At 51.5% G+C, this 19,338-nt stretch overlaps 7 protein-coding genes across 7 annotated transcripts; 2 read left to right on the top strand and 5 right to left on the bottom strand.

Moving 5' to 3' along the window:
* Window positions 1–45: 45 nt before the first annotated feature.
* On the top strand, window positions 46–4,254 carry QC763_107140 (uncharacterized protein). The gene is made up of 7 exons (XM_062907297.1): window positions 46–1,238; window positions 1,367–2,079; window positions 2,144–2,318; window positions 2,366–2,654; window positions 2,709–2,914; window positions 2,969–3,666; window positions 3,725–4,254. Exons 3-7 carry the CDS (start codon window positions 2,152–2,154, stop codon window positions 4,042–4,044), a joined length of 1,680 nt encoding a protein of 559 aa, XP_062770230.1. The 5' UTR covers window positions 46–1,238; window positions 1,367–2,079; window positions 2,144–2,151; the 3' UTR covers window positions 4,045–4,254.
* Window positions 4,255–6,041: 1,787 nt separating this feature from the next.
* QC763_107130 (uncharacterized protein) lies at window positions 6,042–8,133 on the bottom strand (the record flags this gene model as incomplete). The annotated part of the gene is made up of 2 exons (XM_062907296.1): window positions 6,042–7,784; window positions 7,863–8,133. 2 exons carry the CDS (start codon window positions 8,131–8,133, stop codon window positions 7,291–7,293), a joined length of 765 nt encoding a protein of 254 aa, XP_062770229.1. The 3' UTR covers window positions 6,042–7,290.
* A 447-nt stretch (window positions 8,134–8,580) lies between these two features.
* Window positions 8,581–10,367, bottom strand: QC763_107120 (uncharacterized protein). The gene is made up of 2 exons (XM_062907295.1): window positions 9,087–10,367; window positions 8,581–9,029 (listed from the first exon to the last, which is right to left on the bottom strand). Exons 1-2 carry the CDS (start codon window positions 9,264–9,266, stop codon window positions 8,673–8,675), a joined length of 537 nt encoding a protein of 178 aa, XP_062770228.1. The 5' UTR covers window positions 9,267–10,367; the 3' UTR covers window positions 8,581–8,672.
* Window positions 10,368–10,527: 160 nt separating this feature from the next.
* On the bottom strand, window positions 10,528–13,361 carry QC763_106962 (uncharacterized protein; the record flags this gene model as incomplete). The annotated part of the gene is made up of 3 exons (XM_062907278.1): window positions 10,528–11,924; window positions 11,976–13,050; window positions 13,104–13,361. 3 exons carry the CDS (start codon window positions 13,359–13,361, stop codon window positions 11,593–11,595), a joined length of 1,665 nt encoding a protein of 554 aa, XP_062770226.1. The 3' UTR covers window positions 10,528–11,592.
* QC763_107110 (uncharacterized protein) lies at window positions 10,552–11,514 on the top strand (the record flags this gene model as incomplete). Its single annotated transcript, XM_062907294.1, has 1 exon — window positions 10,552–11,514. One exon carries the CDS (start codon window positions 10,552–10,554, stop codon window positions 11,512–11,514), a length of 963 nt encoding a protein of 320 aa, XP_062770227.1.
* Window positions 13,362–14,250: 889 nt separating the features above from the next.
* CCP1 (heme peroxidase) lies at window positions 14,251–16,009 on the bottom strand (the record flags this gene model as incomplete). Its single annotated transcript, XM_062907277.1, has 3 exons — window positions 15,547–16,009; window positions 14,895–15,375; window positions 14,251–14,837 (listed from the first exon to the last, which is right to left on the bottom strand). The coding sequence occupies exons 2-3, from the start codon at window positions 15,373–15,375 to the stop codon at window positions 14,251–14,253; spliced, it is 1,068 nt and encodes a 355-aa protein (XP_062770225.1). The 5' UTR covers window positions 15,547–16,009.
* Window positions 16,010–16,457: 448 nt separating this feature from the next.
* On the bottom strand, window positions 16,458–19,297 carry QC763_106950 (uncharacterized protein). The gene is made up of 5 exons (XM_062907276.1): window positions 18,988–19,297; window positions 18,614–18,925; window positions 18,463–18,569; window positions 16,995–18,197; window positions 16,458–16,940 (listed from the first exon to the last, which is right to left on the bottom strand). The coding sequence occupies exons 1-5, from the start codon at window positions 19,057–19,059 to the stop codon at window positions 16,772–16,774; spliced, it is 1,863 nt and encodes a 620-aa protein (XP_062770224.1). The 5' UTR covers window positions 19,060–19,297; the 3' UTR covers window positions 16,458–16,771.
* Window positions 19,298–19,338: the final 41 nt, after the last annotated feature.

Raw genomic sequence — 19,338 nt, 5'->3', positions numbered from 1 at the left:
TCAACTGGGTGTAACACTGGGTCATGGTAGCGCGAGCATCATTGAGGCGCACCAGTTGGCGATTTCAGAGCCAAGTGCCCAGACTACTGATTTGGCGTTGGTGCGGACGGAACTGTGGTGGAACAAGCCGGCTGCCAGTCAGTCATTCACGTCCGTGAGTAGAGATGCAGATATCGCCAACACAATCGTGACTTGACAAACACTTGACTCGGGACTTTGATGTTCAACTTGGCTACGATTGTCTCTTGTCCAAAGCAGTTAGACCCAGCAACACCCTAGCCAGGCCACGCGTTCCCCTGCTAAGCGGCCCCATACTCCGCGTGCCAAGACAGTTCGTCAGCGGGGAGATCAACCAGTTTCCACTGTTTCGCAGCAAACAGTCAGTGCAACTCTCCAGTGCACCTGAACATCTCGAATGAAGATCTGGCAAAGCAGTCATAGCTGGCCACCGAGCCACCTCTCCCGAAGGCCTCTCTTTATGAAAACCATGTTGGGACTCCTCCGCCCGAATAGTACCCGCTCCCCGATGTCCTCGGTTCCGAACATCTACAAACACCCAAGCGACTAACGGCAAACCTGACACTGGCCTTTTTACCATAAATTGGCCCTGCCATCCCCAAGCAATCAAACCTGCAGTATATATTGCTCTTGCGGTTGGGACACCGGGCGCCGCATTCACACCCAAATGGATTCCTCTGACGATTGGGGCGGTTTTGGCCTCAAAGCCATACCGCGATTTCACTAGCTCGGGACTCGAATCATTATCTGGAACTGCTATGGGACTTGAAACTGTTTCGTGGGGTTGGCACTCATCAGTGTTCAAAAGACAAGTACCTCGACACGCACCCTAGCTTTGCATCACACTCAGGCGGCTCTTTTCAATAGAGTAACATCATGATAAGCTTATGATGCCAATGTTGGGGAACTCCGACAGGCCCACTAGGCAATATATTTCAAAGTCTTGTCCTGACCGTTGTCCAGATCTCAAAAGAAAGAAAACAAGAGTTTCTCAGCAGGTCACAGTGCCGTGGTGAGCCAACCAATACCAATCCTTGTCAGTCGCCATTCAACATCCACTCAAGGAGAACACCAATGGTGGGTAGGCAATATTCTCGGTCTTGTCTGTCTTAATACCCATCGCTACTCGACCGGGCAAGCCGATCCCAGTCGTCTTGCAGATGGTCGAGCGGCCCGTAAGCTCTGTACCATGCCCGGGAGCCGGAACGGAAGCTACAAAAGTGCAAGCCATGAACATAAGCCGCTATACCATCACATCCCTTGACCACGAGTGGCAGAAAGCAGAATCGGACCCGAGTCTGTGCGTACAGATGCCGGATGGTTTCATTCATGCTGACTGTGATTGCAGAAAAGCCATGTCTTCTCCTCAATCCCATATTGTCTTGCTCTCAACCACAATACTCATCGCCCCTTACGGAGCTACGGAATGATTCATAAGAGTCTTTCTCTTCAGGACATAAGGCTGCCCAGCAAATGCTATTCGGAGCTCCGGGCCTCGGCGGGTGCTGGGTCTGTTGTTCTGGCGGTTGGAATATAAAAACACAGACCGGGAGTGTCAGCCAAGGTGTAATGGAGCATGCAGTGCAACCGATGGCACAAGGTACAATACCATGAACCCCAGCACCGGCAACGGTGTGCTAGGTTGGTAAAGCGCTGCGATAAGTGTCAGTAGACCACCACCCCTGTGCCAAGGAACGAGCCAAGCCATAAACAAGATGCAGGGATTGCAACTGTCCTTTTGCATATTACAACACACTCTCATTGTATCGGTCTTGTGTATGTAGCAGTCGCCCAAGAGCCCGCGAGGTAGAGCCGTCTCGGCCTTTTTTTCTGCGCAGATGGCAAAGAGTATATGACATCAAGGACCTCGCAGAACTAGCTGCTCCTGATCGCGTCGACTCTTAGGTTGGTGTGTCAGGCCCTCTCCCTTTCAACACCACTTCGCCGAAGGATCCAGACTAGAGTGAGGCTTGATCCTACTGGGGAACACAAACATACTTGTACAGGACGCCACAACAACCCCTTTTGCAGGCCGGTTACTACGTCTGACCCTTGGAAACCGTATGTATATCTACACCACCCTTCCCATAACATCATGTCTACACGTTTACTAACATTCATCAAGAAAACATTATGGCTGGAGATCGTATCGCTGCCTCTTTGGCGGCCAACCCCCATAGTGATCGTGGTGACAAGAAGAGAGTTGTCACCCTCGGCAACGTTCGTCTTCGTGATCAGGACACGAACGAGATCATCCTGATCCCGACACCTTCTTCTGACCCCAATGATCCCCTCAACTGGTAAGCCTTTTACATCACCTCGAAGACACCTAGCTAACACTTGTTAGGCCACAATGGTACAAGTACTATATGGCGACCGTCATCTGCTTGGCCATGATGATTTGCAACTTTCTGGCGGCAGGGCCCTCGATTGCCATGGTCAACATCACCATGGAGTTCTTCGTTGGTGCCCATCCAGGAAGAAACCCCAAGCTCTTCCACGAAGCTGTAGCCAAGGTTGCGTACTTTTTCACCACCTGTGCTCTCATGCAGGGTATTGGAAACTTTTTCTGGGTCCCTGTTGCCAACAAATGGGGACGCCGGCCGACTTATGTCTTTAGCTATTTGATCTACTTTGTAAGTCAAGACAAATCATGAACGAACGCTGAACCGAACTAACAAGGACCCCAGGCCTCTGCTGTCTGGCTTTGCTTCGAGCGCTCCTACGGCGGGTTTCTTGCCGGCCGTGTCATCATGGGCTTTGGTGCCGGTGCTGCCGAGACAATCGCCCCCATCACCATCGCCGACATCTTCTTCCTCCACGAGCGAGGTACAGTCATGGCTTTATACAGCTCCTTTCTCGCTGTGGGTGTAGCCATCGGTCTCATCATCTCAGGGTATGCCCTCTATTATCACACCTTCCCATCCCCATTCTAACAAGATATCCCCAGCGTCATCACAATCGACCACCACTGGCGTGTAATCTTCCAAGTCGCCTCCGCCCTTGTCGGCCTCGTCCTCCTCATCGCATTCTTCGCCTTTCCCGAAACAGCCTACATTCGTGAGACCCCTTCCAACAGCGACGACGACTCCTCCACCGGCACCCCCAACCAACGCTCCTCCACAGAAAAGAACCCAACTGCCACCATCTCCGACCCTGAGTCCCGCCGTGTTGGCAGTTCCCCCCTCCCAAAGAAAGCCTCCTACCTCTCCACTCTCAAAATCTTCCACGGGACCATCACCCACGAGTCATTCTTCAAACTGACCGTTCGTCCCCTCGGTCTGGTTTGCCTCCCCCCTGTCCTCTGGGCTGCCCTTGTTGAAGCCGCCACCATTGGGTTTCTGGTTGCTATGACATCCAATGTTGAGATCGCCTACGAAGCAACCTACAGATTCAAGTCATGGCAGGTAGGCGTCTGCTTTGTCTCTGCTTTGGTCGGTTCGCTGGCAGGTATACCGCTTGGTGGATGGTGGGGAGACAAAGTAGCGGATTACTTCACCAAGAGAAACAACGGGATTAGAGATCCGGAAATGAGACTGCCGGCGATGATACCTGCCATGATCACCGCGCCGTTGGGGCTGGTGATTTTTGGGGTGGGGATTGAGAAGGGCTTGCATTGGATGGTGCCAAATTTGGGGATTGCGTTGTGTAAGTTTGTCTGCCGAGATACCCATGAAGAAGAAGTGCTGACATGGAAGGGAAACAGTGAATTTTGCTATTGTTCAGGGAACGAATGTGGCGCTGGTGTATGTCATTGATGCTTACCGGCCTGTGGCAGGGGAGATCACACTTGCGGTCATGGGATTCAAGAGTTTGTTTGGGTTTTTGCTGTCGTTTTATACGAATACTTGGGTGCAGCAGGCGGGCTATATGAATGCGTATGGGACGATGGCGGCGATCTCGGCGGCGGTGTTGGTTTGCTGGGTGCCGTTGTATTTCTGGGGGAAGACGATTAGGCATGTTACTTGGGGTTGGCCGGTGATTGGGTATATTCATTGGAGTGAGGATCGGGAGGTTGGTGAGTGAGTGCTTCCAAGACAGCAGATCAGGTACCTGCGTACAAAGAGACCAGGAGCAATGTCGCTTCTAAAATGTGTGGTTTGGATTCAGTAGCTTCGAGATTAAGAAGGTAAACAGATTGACTGAGTATGGCCGATGAGGTTATTCTCTCATTCAACTCGACAAGTTGGTGGTGAAGTTGAAGCTTGCTTAAGGTAGTGAACTCATGCCTTTCCGTTCTTTTGCTCATATTTCCATCCCGAAACCTTTGTTCAGAAAAGAATATTCCAGAGAACAATCTTTAATGGCGGAAAGTCATCAGTTCTTAGAAACTACCTTACCCACACACCTACAGGTAGCCTTCATATGATTCGTCCTCGAGGATCAAGCACCTAATCTCATAGATCAGGTTTTGTGAGGGGAAACAACCTGAACAGTTTCATCATCCTGATTGTACACAAGAATATAAGGTGGAAACCGAGTAGCATGCTTGTCGGTTGCATCAGATGCCTTGAAAAACAAAGGCTTGACCATCGCGCCCCGCTCGATCGGGTGAGCCATCTCAGGGAGAGGGGACTGTGCAACTTCCAATGACAGCTGTGACTGGAACTTGAATGCGGGATTGGTTGGGCTGCCTTCCTTAGTGACAAGACGTTTGCAAATACTTGCATTGCCAGCTCGAGCAGCGATCATCAAGGCCGTCTCGCCACAGTTTTTAGGTATACTTGGATCGGCCCCATGAGCGAGAAGGACGTCGATAACGCTTTCGTTGTCAGCTCAACGGCATAAACCAAGGCCGTTTTGCCGGATTTTGCGTGTATATTTGGGTCAGCCCCTGTGACAAGAATATGTTCAACAGTCTTCGCATGACCGCCTTTAGCAGCATAATGTAGAGGCACGTATCCCTTGATCTGTAGTGTATGTTCCACTTCCAGCATAACTTCAACGGTCTCTCATACCCCAGTTTACGGGCGAATGCCAAGCATGTAATCCCATCTACCAAATCGTGATGTATATCAGCCCCCCAAGTAAGTAGGGCATCCACACATGCGGCCAGTTTCGAATCTTCTTCGGATCGGACTTTAGATAGTGCACGATTTAACGCTGTCATTCCCCAGGGGTGTTTGACGTTCGGATCTGCCCCCTGCCTCAAAAGGACTTCGACGATATCACTGTCCCATAGTGCGGCTGCTCTCGTCAGAGCCGTATCTCCGTGTCTATCCCTTGCATCTAACTCGGCTCCGTGAGTAGCAAGAAGTTCGATAGTTGACAATCTCTGGTGCCTCGTGGCTCCGATCAGCGGCGTCTCTCCGTGTATGGCCTCGACCGAGTTGACATTTGCGCCAGCCTGTAAAAGCATCTGAACAATCCCATGGCTAAGACCGCATGAGGCCAAATAGAGAAGCGTCTGGCCCCCCTCGACACTGCGGCATTCAACATCTATGTTCTCTTTAGAATGAGACTGAGAAGGTCATATTTGTGTTCTTCAAGCAAGCGTAGAAGGGCAATGTTGTCTAGCCATATACCAGTCTTGAGCAGTCGATCAAGAACTTCGGGACCCTTGAACTTTTCCAAAATAACTGCTTGACGGAGCATGTTATTCAAGAGTTGCCCGCTGCAAAAAAAAAAAAAAGGTCGTTTTGCAGCAATCGCCCAGAGTTGATAGTCGAATTCTTCATAACGCCATGGAATCTCGCCAACAAGTTTCATCGCAGAATCGCTGTCTCTATGGACAATAGATTGCATGAGGGACTCGGTGAATTTCCTTTCATCGGTGGCGGCCTGGGCAACGGGATTGTGCTTGTGTCTTATGGCCCATCGTACCAAGGTGTCGTTCTTCTCGAGGATTACTTGCTTATGCGCAACCGAGATCAAGAGTCGCATATTTTCCAAGTTGTTTGTTTCAATGTATCTTGAGTGGCGTTCCCAGTGTTCTTTCGCATAGCCGTAGAATGGCCATTTTTCTACATATGTTGATGACTGTTGACTAGTGGCGAAAAGGTCTTGGCCCATATCAAATCCAGGCTGTTTTCGTAGCTGCAGCAATTTTACTGCAGCATCACGGACGCTGAGTGGAATGTCCATTGTCCGGATGATATTTGCTAGTGCGGCTGGTATCTGGGGTGCAACCCTGACCGAGGTGGAACTATCGAACACATCATAAGAAAGATATGTTATAACAATCTCGCCCACTGCTTTTTCCGCCCCTTCTCGTGTAATGATTGGTCGTGCTGCACCTTTATATTCGCCAAACAAAACCTGAACGACGCTTTGGTGGACAGTACGTATCGTTAGCGATTCTTCATCGACCATAACGAGACTCCCACAACTTGCTAGTACGGTATAGATATCGCTGATGAGCTCTTCCGAATTCCAAACGCGGTTTCCAGGTACAATACTTAGAGCCTCTCGAAGCTCCTCTGCCGTCAAAGGTCGGTATACCGTTGTTAAAACTATGAGCACCTGGTTTTGATAACCCTTGCTGTTTTCCGTTGCGTTTCTAAGGATTCGCGAGAATGTCCCGTTGAGGTCCTTGGGTAGATTTTTCAAGGCGCGACGGATGTCGGCATCTGCCTGATTCTCTTGTTGGCATAAATCTGAGATCTGGAGTGCCACCCAAAGAAATATCCCCTGTGCGCCTTCCAAGAGAGCATCGGCAATCTCTAGTACTAGGGTGGGATCTGTTAACCTCAGCCTGCTCGACTTGATGAGCCTTTCCAACTCGTCATCTATTAAGTTGGCGATATCAGCAGCATTCTTGTGAACGGAGAGTCGGTGCAGATTCAAAAGCTGGGCTGCGCGTGCTGGAAAGAAAGTGTCCAGCTCCAGCCTATCTGAAAGGCATATACGCAAAGTAAATCTCTTCTGAAGTGTCTTTAGTTGGTCGTGGACAGTGGCCTTCTCTTTCTCGGTGCATTCGTCCAAACCATCAAGGATTATAAAGGCTTCCAAGCCTGCCGGGAAACAGTCCTGAAGCATTCGATATCCCTCGTCAACGGCTAAACTCGATTTTGGCGAGCAATTTTCAACTAGCTGGCGCTCAATCTCGGTAAAGTCGGCGACACGGGTGAGAAGCTGTCGAAAAATCGATCCGATAATCGTTTGAACTTTCAAGCTTTCGTCTATATTGTGTCGACAGAAGAAATAGACGATAGAACACTTCGCACTGCCCACGTGTAGGCCTAGATCTGCAACCATATTGGCCAGCAGAACTGACTTTCCAGATCCTAGTTTTCCCTGGAATATTAGGGTTGCAGACTGTCGTGCGGTTTTTCAGCTGTGATACTCCGCGCTGCCCTGAAGAAGACTTGTGTTGCCCGCTTTTCGTAGCTCTTTCCAAGTGGACTGATAATCGTAAGTCGAACAATAGTTGAGGACTTTGAACTTTGCTTTCTCTGCTCGACGAGTCTTTCCTGACCTCATGATGGCCTTCAAACTCAATCCTTGCTCTTCGACGCTTTTATTCGTGAGGAGCCAGACTTCCGCTTTAATTGAGACAGCCCAGTGGTCAAGCTGGTCTCGAAACGAAGTCATCTTTTGGTCACTCAAGAAGGCTTTCAACTGTTGAAAGATAGATTGTTTCGTGAACATCACGAGTTGGTGACACAGACGGACGACAACGGTAAAGTATTTGCACATGTTTGACCGGAGCGACCGGGATTGCGGGTAGAGCAAAGCCATCTCTTGATAACGTGGCGCAGCACGGCCAGAATCGATCAATAACTTGGAGAGCCTCTCGACACACGCAGAGAAATTCGCCGTCACAGCTGAGTTAGTACTCAGTCATCATTCTGAAAAGAGCACCATACAAAGTTCCTACAAGCAAGCTGAATCATACCAGTGACCATACTCCACAAGCAATAAGATTCTGAGAGCCTCCAACAACAACATCTCCGAGTGCTGCAGATTGTTGAACGGCTTGTAAAATGTTGGTGAACCGGGGGCCGAAACAACGGCCACGAAACACTTTGGTTTTGGACACCTCGCGGTCAATCTCCGCCGTAATTCGCATGACGTCGCTAACATCTGGGGGGGATTTGTGTGCTTGAAGCCTGTAGGCAAGCAAGGTCTTCTACTGGTTGAGGTTGAGGTCTTTCTCATATTGCGCGACAGCATCTCTCAATCTCTCTTCCGCTTTCGATAATGCAATCCCCGCTCACACGAGAAACATAATAGTCTTATTGTTGAAGGAAGGTATTTTGGAAGCACCCAGGATAACACGATGATTTCACAGATGCTAGCGGTCTGGAATCGACAATAGAATTCCTTACCTTGCTCACCAATCAGCTGCTGCGAGTGAGAGCCTTGTGGTGTTTCTCGGCGGCTAATGCAGCCAACAGCATTGAAAGAGGTTTGGGGGATTTCGCATGCCTCGCAAAAGGTATGTGGCTTGACCTTACCCGTTTAGTAACGTGCGCTCGCGAACATAACACTGGCAAGAGAAGAGGATGCTGTAACACGGATGTATGGCCTTCTATCACTGCATCATTTAATTCATGGGTTGCGCACCTCAGCACGTACCTACTTATCTTGGTTGACCTATAAATTTCAACAACAGAAGCAAGAAGGTGCAGCTATCTGTGCGCAGATTTGACAGGGAGATGGAAAGAATATGTGCATCATTTCAAATTATATACAACCACTGGAACAACCCCTTAAGGCTGGCTAGTACCCTGAAAGTTAACAGTAGTGCTCAGCTGGCCAGCGTTCTTCTGATCAGTCTCGACATTCTTGTTCAATTTCTTGGTGACATCAGCAAGCTTCGCAGCAGTGTCCTTGCCCTGAGCAGCCTCAATCTGAGCAATCATAACCTGGAGCTGCAGCTTCAGAACCTTGTTCTTGATCTTGCCGTTCTGGAGAGCCCTGCCGGTAGTGGTCTTCTCACCGCCCGCCGCCTCAATGGCCTCGTTGAAGCCACCGGCCTTGGTCTCGGCGTTTTCGGCCGTCTTGCGAGCAGCCTTGAGGATGGCGAGATCCTCGGCGTCAACGGAGCCGGGATTATTCAGATTGATCTAATCAATAGTTAGTACATGACGAGGAAGTTGAGCACTAAGCATAGGTAAACTTACGGGAAACTTGGCATTGACCTCGGCGAGGGCATTGCCAGCGACACCGCCGGAGACTTGGAACTGAGAGTAGTTCTGGACCTGAAGAATACCTCTCTTCTCGACGTTGCGGCTAGCAGTACCAGTGGGGAGAGCCAAAGAGGTGGCGAGGAGGGAGAAAAGGAAGGTGGCCTTGAAGAACATGTTGACAAATTTGGTAATTTTGAAGAGGGAGTGTTGGGAGAGTAGCTGGCTGTAAATAAAATGGAATGAATGCGTAAAGTTGATGTTAAGACAGCACAGCTGTGTAAGAAGTGAAAAAAGTAATGAACAGAGACGAGAAGAAAGTTGTTGTCGCTGCTGAAGAGAGAAAAAGAATATTGATCTTTGCTGGCTGACCACTTGGTCTTATATAGCGAACTACTTGAAGACTCAAAACCCCTTTCCAAGCCAGTGTGTCATTGAAAGTGGTGTAAAGTACCATACCTCATCATCCCAGTAACGAACGATTCCACTCAAATGGAAAACAGCCTCGTATCATCAAGGCAGGGGTCGAAGTTGGCGCCAGCTCAAAACATGGGGTTATTCCCATGTTAACGTGATCGGGTTTTCGGAGTCTATGAGAATCCCACAACGAACCACCAGAAGATCTCCATTGCCCAGTCGAGAAGTCATAGCCAAGCGTTGTTTTGAACAGTGTCGCATCTGATCTGCCTCAGCCCCTACCCCTTTCCCCAACGCCATCCCATGTGTCGGGACGACGCTAAGCTCAGTTAAAGGCATCACTGGATGGTGTTGATTGCACTGAGTCCAAGCCCAGTTTGTTCAATGTTGAACCTGTCACCAGTTGTAAAGATCTCCATGTTCGCCATAGTGAAGCATGTGAGGTTCTTCAGCATGAACCAACTCCGCCTGTTGCCAAACCTCTAACTGCAAGCCAAAATATCAACGGGAGAGACAGCGATCTGTTGCTCAACCGAGCGATCATCTCGCAAGAGAGTACCATTACCGTTGAAATCTCCGGCTATTGTTCCCATCCCGGCGGTTCTCGAAACATCAGACGGAGGTTGACACGAAGCTTGGGACAGGCGCTCGGTTGGGGATGCCTGTCGACTGCGACCTGGTGAAACCTGGTGTCGAAAGTCAAGATCCACCAGCCCTGTGTTTCAGAGCCTCTGACATTCGGCCTTGGTATTATGTAAACAATTCCACGTCTGAGTTCACAAGGTTGACAGACATGACGCCGTGAATCTATAACAAACTAGGATTCATGAATCGTGAGAATGGGAGAAGGATGAAAGTGAGTGACGGAAAATAAAGAGCAAGAAAGATGTGATTCTCTTGACATTGAACATCACAACCGTGTCAAAACCAGGGTTAGGGTAATATACTAATCCCCGCCAAGATAGACCCTGACGTCAATTAAACATTTTTTGAACCTCGCCGTCGTCCCTCACAGTAAACACCACCACCAACCACAACACCCACCATGGCGTCCCTCCGCCCCCCCATGCTCCGTCACCTCCTCTCCAGCGCGGCCCGAACCCTCCGCGCCTCCCACCAACGCCGCTGGGCCCAAGTCCACGACATCCGCCTCCTAGTCACAACCCAACAACCCCTCAACACCCTCGAAAAATACCGCGAAAAGCTCGCCCGCAAGGCCCAAGAAGAAGGCCACGAGACAATCGACTCCCTCAAAGCCGCCTACGCGGAGAAGATCCAAAAACTCCGCAAAGAAGCCGACGTTGTCGTACCCCCAACGCCCCCACCATCACCACAATCCCCATTATCACAACCAAACTCACCTGCACAATCACCACCACCCCCACCACCGCGAACCCCCTCTAAAAAACTCGACTCCTCCGGCATAAAACCCCTCTCCTCCGTCCTCGACCTCCCCAAAGTCTCCTCCCTCCCAGAAAAAGAACTCACCGCCATCTGGCGCTTTCACCACGCCTCCAAACCAAACTCCCTCTGCGCGGTGATCCCTTCAGGGACTTACTCCCAGCTCGAAGCCACCGCGCGCCAAAACCCTCACTTTGTCCTCCCCGTACCGCACCCTGACCAAGGCGCAGAAATCCACTTTGTGCAATGGACTTGGGATCCCGCGACCAATTCTTCGACTGTGTTGTTCACCCAACTAGCTGAATACAAAGCCAGGGGGGAGTTTGCCTCGCCGCATACCACCGTGACGCACTATAAGGATTTGGCAAAGGATAAGGGGGTGGTGTTGATGCAGGGGACGGTCATGGAGGATAGGGGGGTTAAAGTGCAGGATGCGCAGTTTTTGGTGATGTGCTTGCAGAGGTTTTATGGGGGTTGGGATGGGGCGGGCGGCCAGGCGGGGATGGAGAGGGCGGAGGAGAGGAGGAGGTTGCTGGAGTGGTTTGGGAGGGGGGATGAGAGGTTTAGTGTGGAGAAGTTGTTGGAGGAGGCGGAGAGGATGGGCTAGGGAGACTTGATGTGAGGATTATAAATATGAGGGAACGATTTGTATAAATATTTGTGTATATTAGATTCTGTGAAGAGATCACAACTTTGAGCCCGATCGTCGGGCATCTTTTTTGGCCTGATCTCTCATGATCCGCCTGAGGACCTTGCCGCTGGGTGACTTGGGGACCTGGTCGACGAAATGGACGCCTCCTCGGAGTTTCTTGTGGGGAGCGACTTGTTTTGTTACATGGTCGACCAATTCCTGACTCTTGGTTGGAATGCGACCAACCCCTTCCCTGACAACAACATATGCTCTCGGCACCTCTGTAGCTAGGCTCTTGTCTTCGAAACCAATGACGCAAGCATCCAACACATCGGGATGAGTGAGTAGTATCCCTTCCAACTCTGCCGGCGGGACAGGATATCCATCTGTTCATCGTCAGCCTTGTCACCAATACAAAACCAGCATACTCAACTTACTATACTTGATCAACTCCTTCACCCTCTCCACCACCCAAAAATTCCCCTCCCCATCCACCTTCACCACATCCCCCGTCTTAAACCACCCCTTCCCACCCCTATCATCCACACCAAAAACCCCCTCCTGTCCCTCCTTTTTCCAATAACCCCCAAACACATTCGGCCCCCTCAACCACAACTCCCCTTCCCCCCCCGTCTCAGCCACCTCCCTCCCATCCTCCCCAACCAACATCCCCTCCATATTCGGCATCAACCTCCCCACAGACCCCATCCTCCTTTCCCAATCCCCAATCTCCTGGCAACAAACCACCGCGTTCGTCTCACTCAACCCATACCCCTGCTTCACCGGCACCTTCACCCTCTCCCAAACCTTTCTGATCAGCTCCCTCCCCAACGGCGCAGCCCCCGAGTGCAAGACTCTCAAGCTGGAAAGATCATATTTCCCAACGTCGGGGTGCTGTGAAAAGGCGAGGATCACCGGTGGGGGGACGTACATGAAGCTGACTTTATACCGCTCAATAGCCTTCAACACTTGGAGCATATCAAATCGGGGGAGGATCACCAGCCGCCAACCAGAGAGGATTGATAACAGCACGCAGCATGTCAAGCCGTAGATGTGGAAGAATGGCAAGATGGCCAGCTGAACAGACGTCTCCCAGGGGAACTGCCTGCCCTCGGTGGAGGAGGCTTGTAATAGATTGGAGAGGGTGTTGAAGTGGGTTATTGGGACGCCTTTGGGCAGACCAGTCGTGCCGGAGGAGTAGACCAGGAATGCGAGGTCTGTTTTTGGGGAAATAGGGACGGGGGGTTGGGGATTGGTACGGGATATAAACAGGGAGGTGTAGTGCTGGAATTGGGGGTGGGATCTCTCCGGTCCTAAAAGCAAGATCCGATCAAGGGGGAGGTTAGATTTGTTGACGGCTTCGATTGCAGTCGATAGACAGGTGGGGTGGGTGATGAGGGCTTTGGCGTTGGAGTCGGTGAGCTGGAAGGCGAGCTCGTGTGGGGTGTAGAGGGGGTTGGAGGGGGAGATGGTGGCGCCGGTGTAGAGAGCGCCGAGGGTTGTTATGGGGGTCTGTATACCTATTAGTATATAGGGGGTCATGGTATGGGATGGGAAGGGCAGACGTCGATAGAATTGGGGGTATAGAACGCCAACACATCCCCCTTCTTCCACTGCCACTTCTCAACCAGCCCATTCCCAAACGCCAGTGCTGCATCCCGCAGAGCAGACCAGGTGTATGACTGCCCGCTTACAGGACATGTCAATATCTCCTTCGTAGGGGGAAACTCTCGTTTGTAAGGGGAATCATCGCTGAAAAGGAGGGCCCACAGATCAACATTCCCCGAGATATTGATAGAGGGGTAGGTTGACTTGAAGGGCATGGTGGGATATCAGAGCAGATGGGACTAACAACTCAACAAAGAAATGCGATGAGATAAAATGAAACGAGTTGATCAAGTGAAATAAACATCCAGATCATTTCAGACAGGAGTGAGTATCGAAAGAGTCAAAAGAGTGCAATCAGATGAACTACATTCCAGAAGATTATCGTGTAAACCGCCAGCGTGTAAGTGCCACCCCAACCAATCCCAACTCGGGTTAAGCTCATGGCTGGCGTCGGCTCTCCGCACCGGGCCCGGGCGGCTGGTTGACGTCTGCCGATCAACCCCAACCATTCCGTGAGGAGAAAGACGTCGTTTAGCATCGGCCCCTCGCGCACCAGTCCGTCCCGGCTTCTGCAAGGGGCGGCGGTGCGGGGAGAGATGGGTCAGGATACGATCCAAAGTGAACCATTCTCGTGAACCAGAACTGTAGCGTCGGGTAGAATTCCGGCCGTCGCAGACAATAAACAACTGGTTAGAGATGGACTGCATCGAAGTCAAGTTGGCGTGTAAGTGGCTGCTTCTGAGTGGTCGACCATCTGATGGTGAGCCGCGCCGCGGGACCCCTGTGACGTATGCAACCCCTTTCTTCTAAACTCAATTCAACTCAACCACACTGAGACACCCGAGTCTATCAAGAACCACAGTTAACAAGTTCTTTACTTGTACATGCTACAACATAAACAACGCTAGAATGACATATTACAGCGGAATTGCCTCCCGCGCTGGCCTGTGTCTATCACAGGTGAGTACCGGTTCCGTTTTGGTCCCTCTCTATCATCTCTCTTTTGGCCTCCTGTTCTTTCCTTCTCATCAAACCTCCCATCATGGGCATGTGGTATCATACATCTCTCCCTTTTCCCCTCGTCATTTGGTATCATAAAGAAATTTAGGCGTTGACGGGCTTGAAGGTCCAGGTCTCAGTGCCCTCCTTGAAGGGAACACCAAGCTCAAAAAGCTTCTTGACGACGGCGGAGAAGTCCTCGAAAAACTTGTCGTTGTCGGCGGCGTAAACCTTGACCCACTCCTTGAACTTCTTGTCCTGGATGATGGCCATGTCGGCGGGAAGCATCATGAGGGTCTGGGTCTTCTTGTCCTCATACTGCTTGGGGCCGTTCCACTTCTTCCACTGCCACTTCTCCTCAAGGAGCAGCTTGTAGTAGTCGTTGGTCAGGACGGTAGGGGAGAAGGTCCAGGGGCCCGAGTAGCCGGAGCGGTCGGTGTGGCAGCGGCCGAGAGCGTGGGCACCGCAGAGAGCGACGATCTCCTGGTCGTTGAAGCCCATGCGGTAGAAGATGTTTCGGAGGTGGTCCTGGGCCTGAGCGGCATCGGGAAGACGGCCATCAGGAGTGCAGGCAGCGACGTCACGGTCCTGGCGGCCGGCACGGTAGGGGATGGTGGGGCCCATCATCTCCTGGATGGCGCAAACACCGGCAAGAATCCAAAGATCGGAGTAGGTGATCCAGGGGAACTTGGCTGTCAAGAGTGTTAGTTCGTTATTCTGCAAGTCTCTCTTCTGTTGTCTCAACTTACCCTTCACAGGCTCAAGGAAGTCACGAGCAGCCTTGAGACCAGCGTTTGCACCGTGGTCACTCTCGGGAGAGAAGCGCATAGTGGCGCCGTTGCTGCCACCAGTGCCGGTCTCCTTGTCGTAGGTACCGCTGGCGTGCCAAGCGAGACGGACGAGAACGGGGCCGTAGCTGCCATCATCGTAGTCCTCCTTCTCCTCGAGACGGCTGGCAATCTCGTTGTACACCTTCTGGTAGTCCTCGAACTTGGGGACGAACAGCTTGGGGGCGACGTTGCTGTCGTTGCTGTAGAGGTAGAAAGCACCACCGCCGAGGAGACCGGCACCGGCAAGGCCGTAGAAGAGGCCGTTGCTGGAGCTGCCACCGGTGGGCTTGGCGGAGTAGAAGCGGGCGCTCTGGCGGAAAGCGGCGCGGGGAGCGGCGTTGATAGCCGGGCGAGCAGAGGTGCGCAGAGCGCGGGCGAAGGTGCGAGTAGCAGAGGCCATCTGTGAAAGTCTCAGTTAGTACACCGTTCAGGACCAAATATCGCTATCAAGCGGTGTTGAAATAACGGTTGCTAGCCAGAACGTTGGATGTGGGGGTCGACGATGGACCGGATATCGCGGGGCAACAAGCTGAGATGACATGCTGGCCTAAAATATTGGGAAAGAGCATACCTTGAGTGATTCCAACAACGCTGGCTGACGGATAGGCAAAGGGAGAGAACAAGAAAAGAAGGAAGGAAGCAATTGACAAACGAAGGCGTGATGGAAGAGAGATATGCGTAAATAACCAGAAAGGAGAGGACAACCGGGACGCAGGCTCGGCTCTTACCAATGGATAGAGTAGAATCACATCGAAAATTATATAGCCCAGCCGTGAGTGGTTGACAGCCGTTCCCCAGTGGTCCCCGGAACCCACAGTGGGTCGATCAAAAAACAGTGAGACAAGCCAGGGTCCAAGGAGATAACGGCTTACTCCGATCTAGACGCCGATAGGGAAGGGATCCCGATGCCGCCGCCCTCCGTCCATGATGGAAAAAAGATATGGGGATGGGTCTGCAGTAGTCACGCTTCTTCCACCGCATCAGGGTTATCTGAGGGTAATGGTTTGTCATAGTTTCATGTCGAGGATAATTCCTGGCCTCGCCTGCGGAATCTTGGTTCCGCATCTCTGGGCATTATCTGATGTTTGCCTGCCTTACACAGTGTCTGTCACGAGTCGAGGCCAGACGTGTCATCATCTGAGCTGGCCCAACTGCGTACCAGACGCGAACGCACGTGTCAAGGCAAAGGCGTGGGTATCCCATCAAACGCTCAAAACGTGGGAGGCAAATGCTGTGTCAGCACCTCGGATCTCCGACCACGCCAAGTTTGAGCCTCGCAGCCGTGTAAGTGGCAACCTGGGACTGGAAGGCCTTACTAAGCGCCCTCAACGACGAAAATCTCACGATGCTCCGGCAATCTCGACACCGACCCTTCCAATTACAGGGATATGTACGTGATGCCAAGCTTGAGAGAATTTCCATTTCTTTTCTCTGTGGAACTTGCTCACGAGTTCACTGGGATGTTGGGGCGCAGGTAGTCAAGGCAGGCATATAAAGGCATGGTTGAAATATTGTTATTTATATAAACTACATACAAGTCCCCCAGTCAGGGCAACCTTAAGGCGAGACAACTGTGAGAGAAACTAGGACCCGAATTACCATACCTGCTTTTCCATAGAGACAACCGACCTTCAGACTCTATCCGTCAAAATATCCGCAACGAATCATGAAATGACAACCTGAGCACGCCAGCCAAGGGCACATTTCGGCCGCCTAGATCATCCAAAAAAACCGCCGCCCAAGAACTGCATCATGTGAATTATCTGAAATTACTCTTGCTGTCACGACGCCCTTCTTTAGTTGAAATCCGCCAGTCCTTGGGCATTCTCATCCGGATCCGCATGCAGTTCATAGTAGTTGTAAAAGCGGCCCTCGGCCTTTAGACGACTTGTAGGGTCCAACTCGGGGACCACGCCATTCTCCTTGCCGTCCTTTGCATTGGCAGCCAACGATACTGAGCGAGGCCTGTTGAACTTTGTTAGCAACTTGCTTTCATCCATGAGTGCCGCATTAACATACCCAAACATCTGTCGATCGACATCAAGGAAATCCTTCATCGCTTCCTTGCCTCCGCGATTTTGCAGGTAGTTCATGTAAATACGACCAAGCTCCTGTTTGATACTGAGGGAGAGACGGCTCTTGGTGCACATCTGGGTGAACACCCTCTTGACAAGCTCCAAGTGCTTGGTCTCCATCTCGCTGTTGGTGGGCTGCTGGAGCTCAAAGTCAAACCACTGTTGCCAGAAATGTCGACTGTCGGCATAGGCGTCAGCGTCCTTGGAGAAGGCAGCACGAGCTTCGTCAACGGATCCTTTAACCTTCCAAAGCAAAGTAGCCCACTCAGTGACACAGGCCGCCTTGGTGTAGATGCTCACGCTAGGCGAGGCGATTTGAGCCCTCAACACCTCTATCGCGGCGTCCAAACCAGCCTGGCGACGTTCCAGATTAGCCCACGAAACGATCGTCTCGACGCTGTCTGGCAGTATGTCCAGCACAGCTTCATGAATGGCCCGCGCTCTATCGACTCTGTCGTTCACTTCCTCGAAATACGCAAACTGCAGTCGGATACCAGGTCGGCTGATAGGTACGAAGAGCGTAGCGGCGCGAAGGTAGATGTTCCTAACCTCTTCTTCCTTGCCCTCCTGCCCAGCCATCCAGCGCGCATACCGGAACCACATCTCGTCATAAAGAGCACAGGTAACCATACATCTCTCATACAGCACGACGATTCTGTTGTAATCTCCCTCGGCCTCTTCAAAATCGAGATACTTGCGCCAGTTGGCCAGCTGTGAGTGGTCGAGCTCCGTGACGTGAAAGTATGGCCGCTTGATTTCGGCTTCGTATGTCCACCGCTTTGTTGTCTCGGTTTGAGTGTTCTGGAAAGTCAAGTAGAAGAACTGGTCGATCTTGCCCCTGATATCCCGTTCGACCTCCAGCTCAGTCTTCTGCAAACCGAGGTGAACGGCTTCGTCCTCAACTTCTGCGCGATAGCGGGCCAGCTCCTCAGCTGAAACTAGCTCCTCGAGAGGCCGGGTATGAGCAAGTTGGCGGAATCGCTCGTAGTAGCGGGCGTACTGGTGCATCGGGATGTGAATGACACGCTTGAGGATGTCAAAGATCTTGTCGTGCGCCTCTTGTCTGGTTTCATACTCCAGATACTTATCCCAAAAGGGGTGCGACAAAAAATCTAAACCAATGTGGGTAGCCGCCCTCTCGAAAAGCCTAGCATATCAGTTAGAACAATGTAAACAGAATCGAGAAGGGATGGACAGGTTGGGAAGGATGGGCAAATACAGGAAGGGATCTGAAGTGTAGGCGGCGCATTTCCATCCAAATCAACCAAACTGCAACTCGGAGGTATGTGCGAACAGAAAACGGGTACAATGCCACAGCGAACGGAAAGTCATCTGCTGAGCACAGCAGATCCTGGTCAAGTAATGTGAGAGAACGATCTCAGCAGGGAGGAGGCTGCCTTGGTGTTTCTCACCATGTCGAGAGGGTTGAGGGCTCGAAGTATCTTTTGCTTGGTTCGGCAGGCGGGCCGCGAGCGGCATCGCATGACAGAATTGCTGCGTGTGAGGAAGGTCTTGGGATCTTGGGATAGGGAAGGAAATGTCCAAGTATACTTACTCTCTTACAAGGTGGGGGATGTGGGTCGTTTCCATCTTGAAAGAGCAATATTCGGTCCAGAGGTCAACCGAGTTGGTGATGCTGGCGCAACCTCTCTCGTAGACAATCTCGGCCGATTCGGGCCCAGCGATGTTGAACTCGAGGTCGGCGTACTTCTTCCAGTAGCCAAACAGGAGGGGGAATTTGAGAAGGAAGCGGTCGTAAGAGTTGCGAAGTGTAGCTAGTGCTTGGGGACTGGAATTCCGGTTGAGACCGCCGTCAAGGCTCTCACATGCGCGGATCAACTTCTCCCAGTTCTCAAAGTTGTCCGTGTCGGCTTCCTGCGTGCGCAATGAAGTTAGATGCATTGCCTTGAAAAGTAGACGGGTTATTCATTACTTACGACGTCGGCCGTGAGGCGGGCAATCTCCGAATTCTCCTCATCGGTTCCGCCATAATTATTAAAGTCGCCCATCGCTGCGGATGTTGTTGTGTGCGAGGTGATGCAGTAGGGCTGGCGAGGCTTGGTGAATGGAGCAAGTATTTAAACAGCTACTTGCTGAATCTCGGGTTGTTGGGAAAAAGAACAATCGTCCGCAATGATCGAAGGTACTGAACCGTTTGAACCGCGATGATAAAAGGCTTCGTCGGATGGGTGAGTGGAAGAGACAGAGCTGGAATGAAGGGGCTGGAAGATGAAGCAGCAACACAGGCGCAAAAAAGCAGCCAGCACCCCAGAGGCAGATGCACGCAT

The sequence above is a fragment of the Podospora pseudopauciseta genome, chromosome 1 (assembly GCF_035222475.1).
Source record: "Podospora pseudopauciseta strain CBS 411.78 chromosome 1, whole genome shotgun sequence".
NCBI classification, from domain to species: domain Eukaryota; kingdom Fungi; phylum Ascomycota; class Sordariomycetes; order Sordariales; family Podosporaceae; genus Podospora; species Podospora pseudopauciseta.
This window is presented reverse-complemented; position numbering and strand designations above follow the sequence as displayed.

Bases quoted from the DNA above. Each gene is read 5' to 3' on its own strand.
- QC763_106950 (XM_062907276.1), bottom strand. From the start codon at position 19,059: ATGGGCGACTTTAATAATTATGGCGGAACCGATGAGGAGAATTCGGAG. The intron at 18,926-18,987 runs GTAAGTAATGAA...TTGCGCACGCAG, and splicing joins CCCGCCTCACGGCCGACGTC to GAAGCCGACACGGACAACTT. The intron at 18,570-18,613 runs GTAAGAGAGTAA...CCCTATCCCAAG, and splicing joins CGACCCACATCCCCCACCTT to ATCCCAAGACCTTCCTCACA.
- QC763_107140 (XM_062907297.1), top strand. From the start codon at position 2,152: ATGGCTGGAGATCGTATCGCTGCCTCTTTGGCGGCCAACCCCCATAGT. The intron at 2,319-2,365 runs GTAAGCCTTTTA...AACACTTGTTAG, and splicing joins CCCAATGATCCCCTCAACTG to GCCACAATGGTACAAGTACT. The intron at 2,915-2,968 runs GTATGCCCTCTA...AGATATCCCCAG, and splicing joins ATCGGTCTCATCATCTCAGG to CGTCATCACAATCGACCACC.
- QC763_107120 (XM_062907295.1), bottom strand. From the start codon at position 9,266: ATGTTCTTCAAGGCCACCTTCCTTTTCTCCCTCCTCGCCACCTCTTTG. The intron at 9,030-9,086 runs GTAAGTTTACCT...ACTATTGATTAG, and splicing joins AGGTCAATGCCAAGTTTCCC to ATCAATCTGAATAATCCCGG.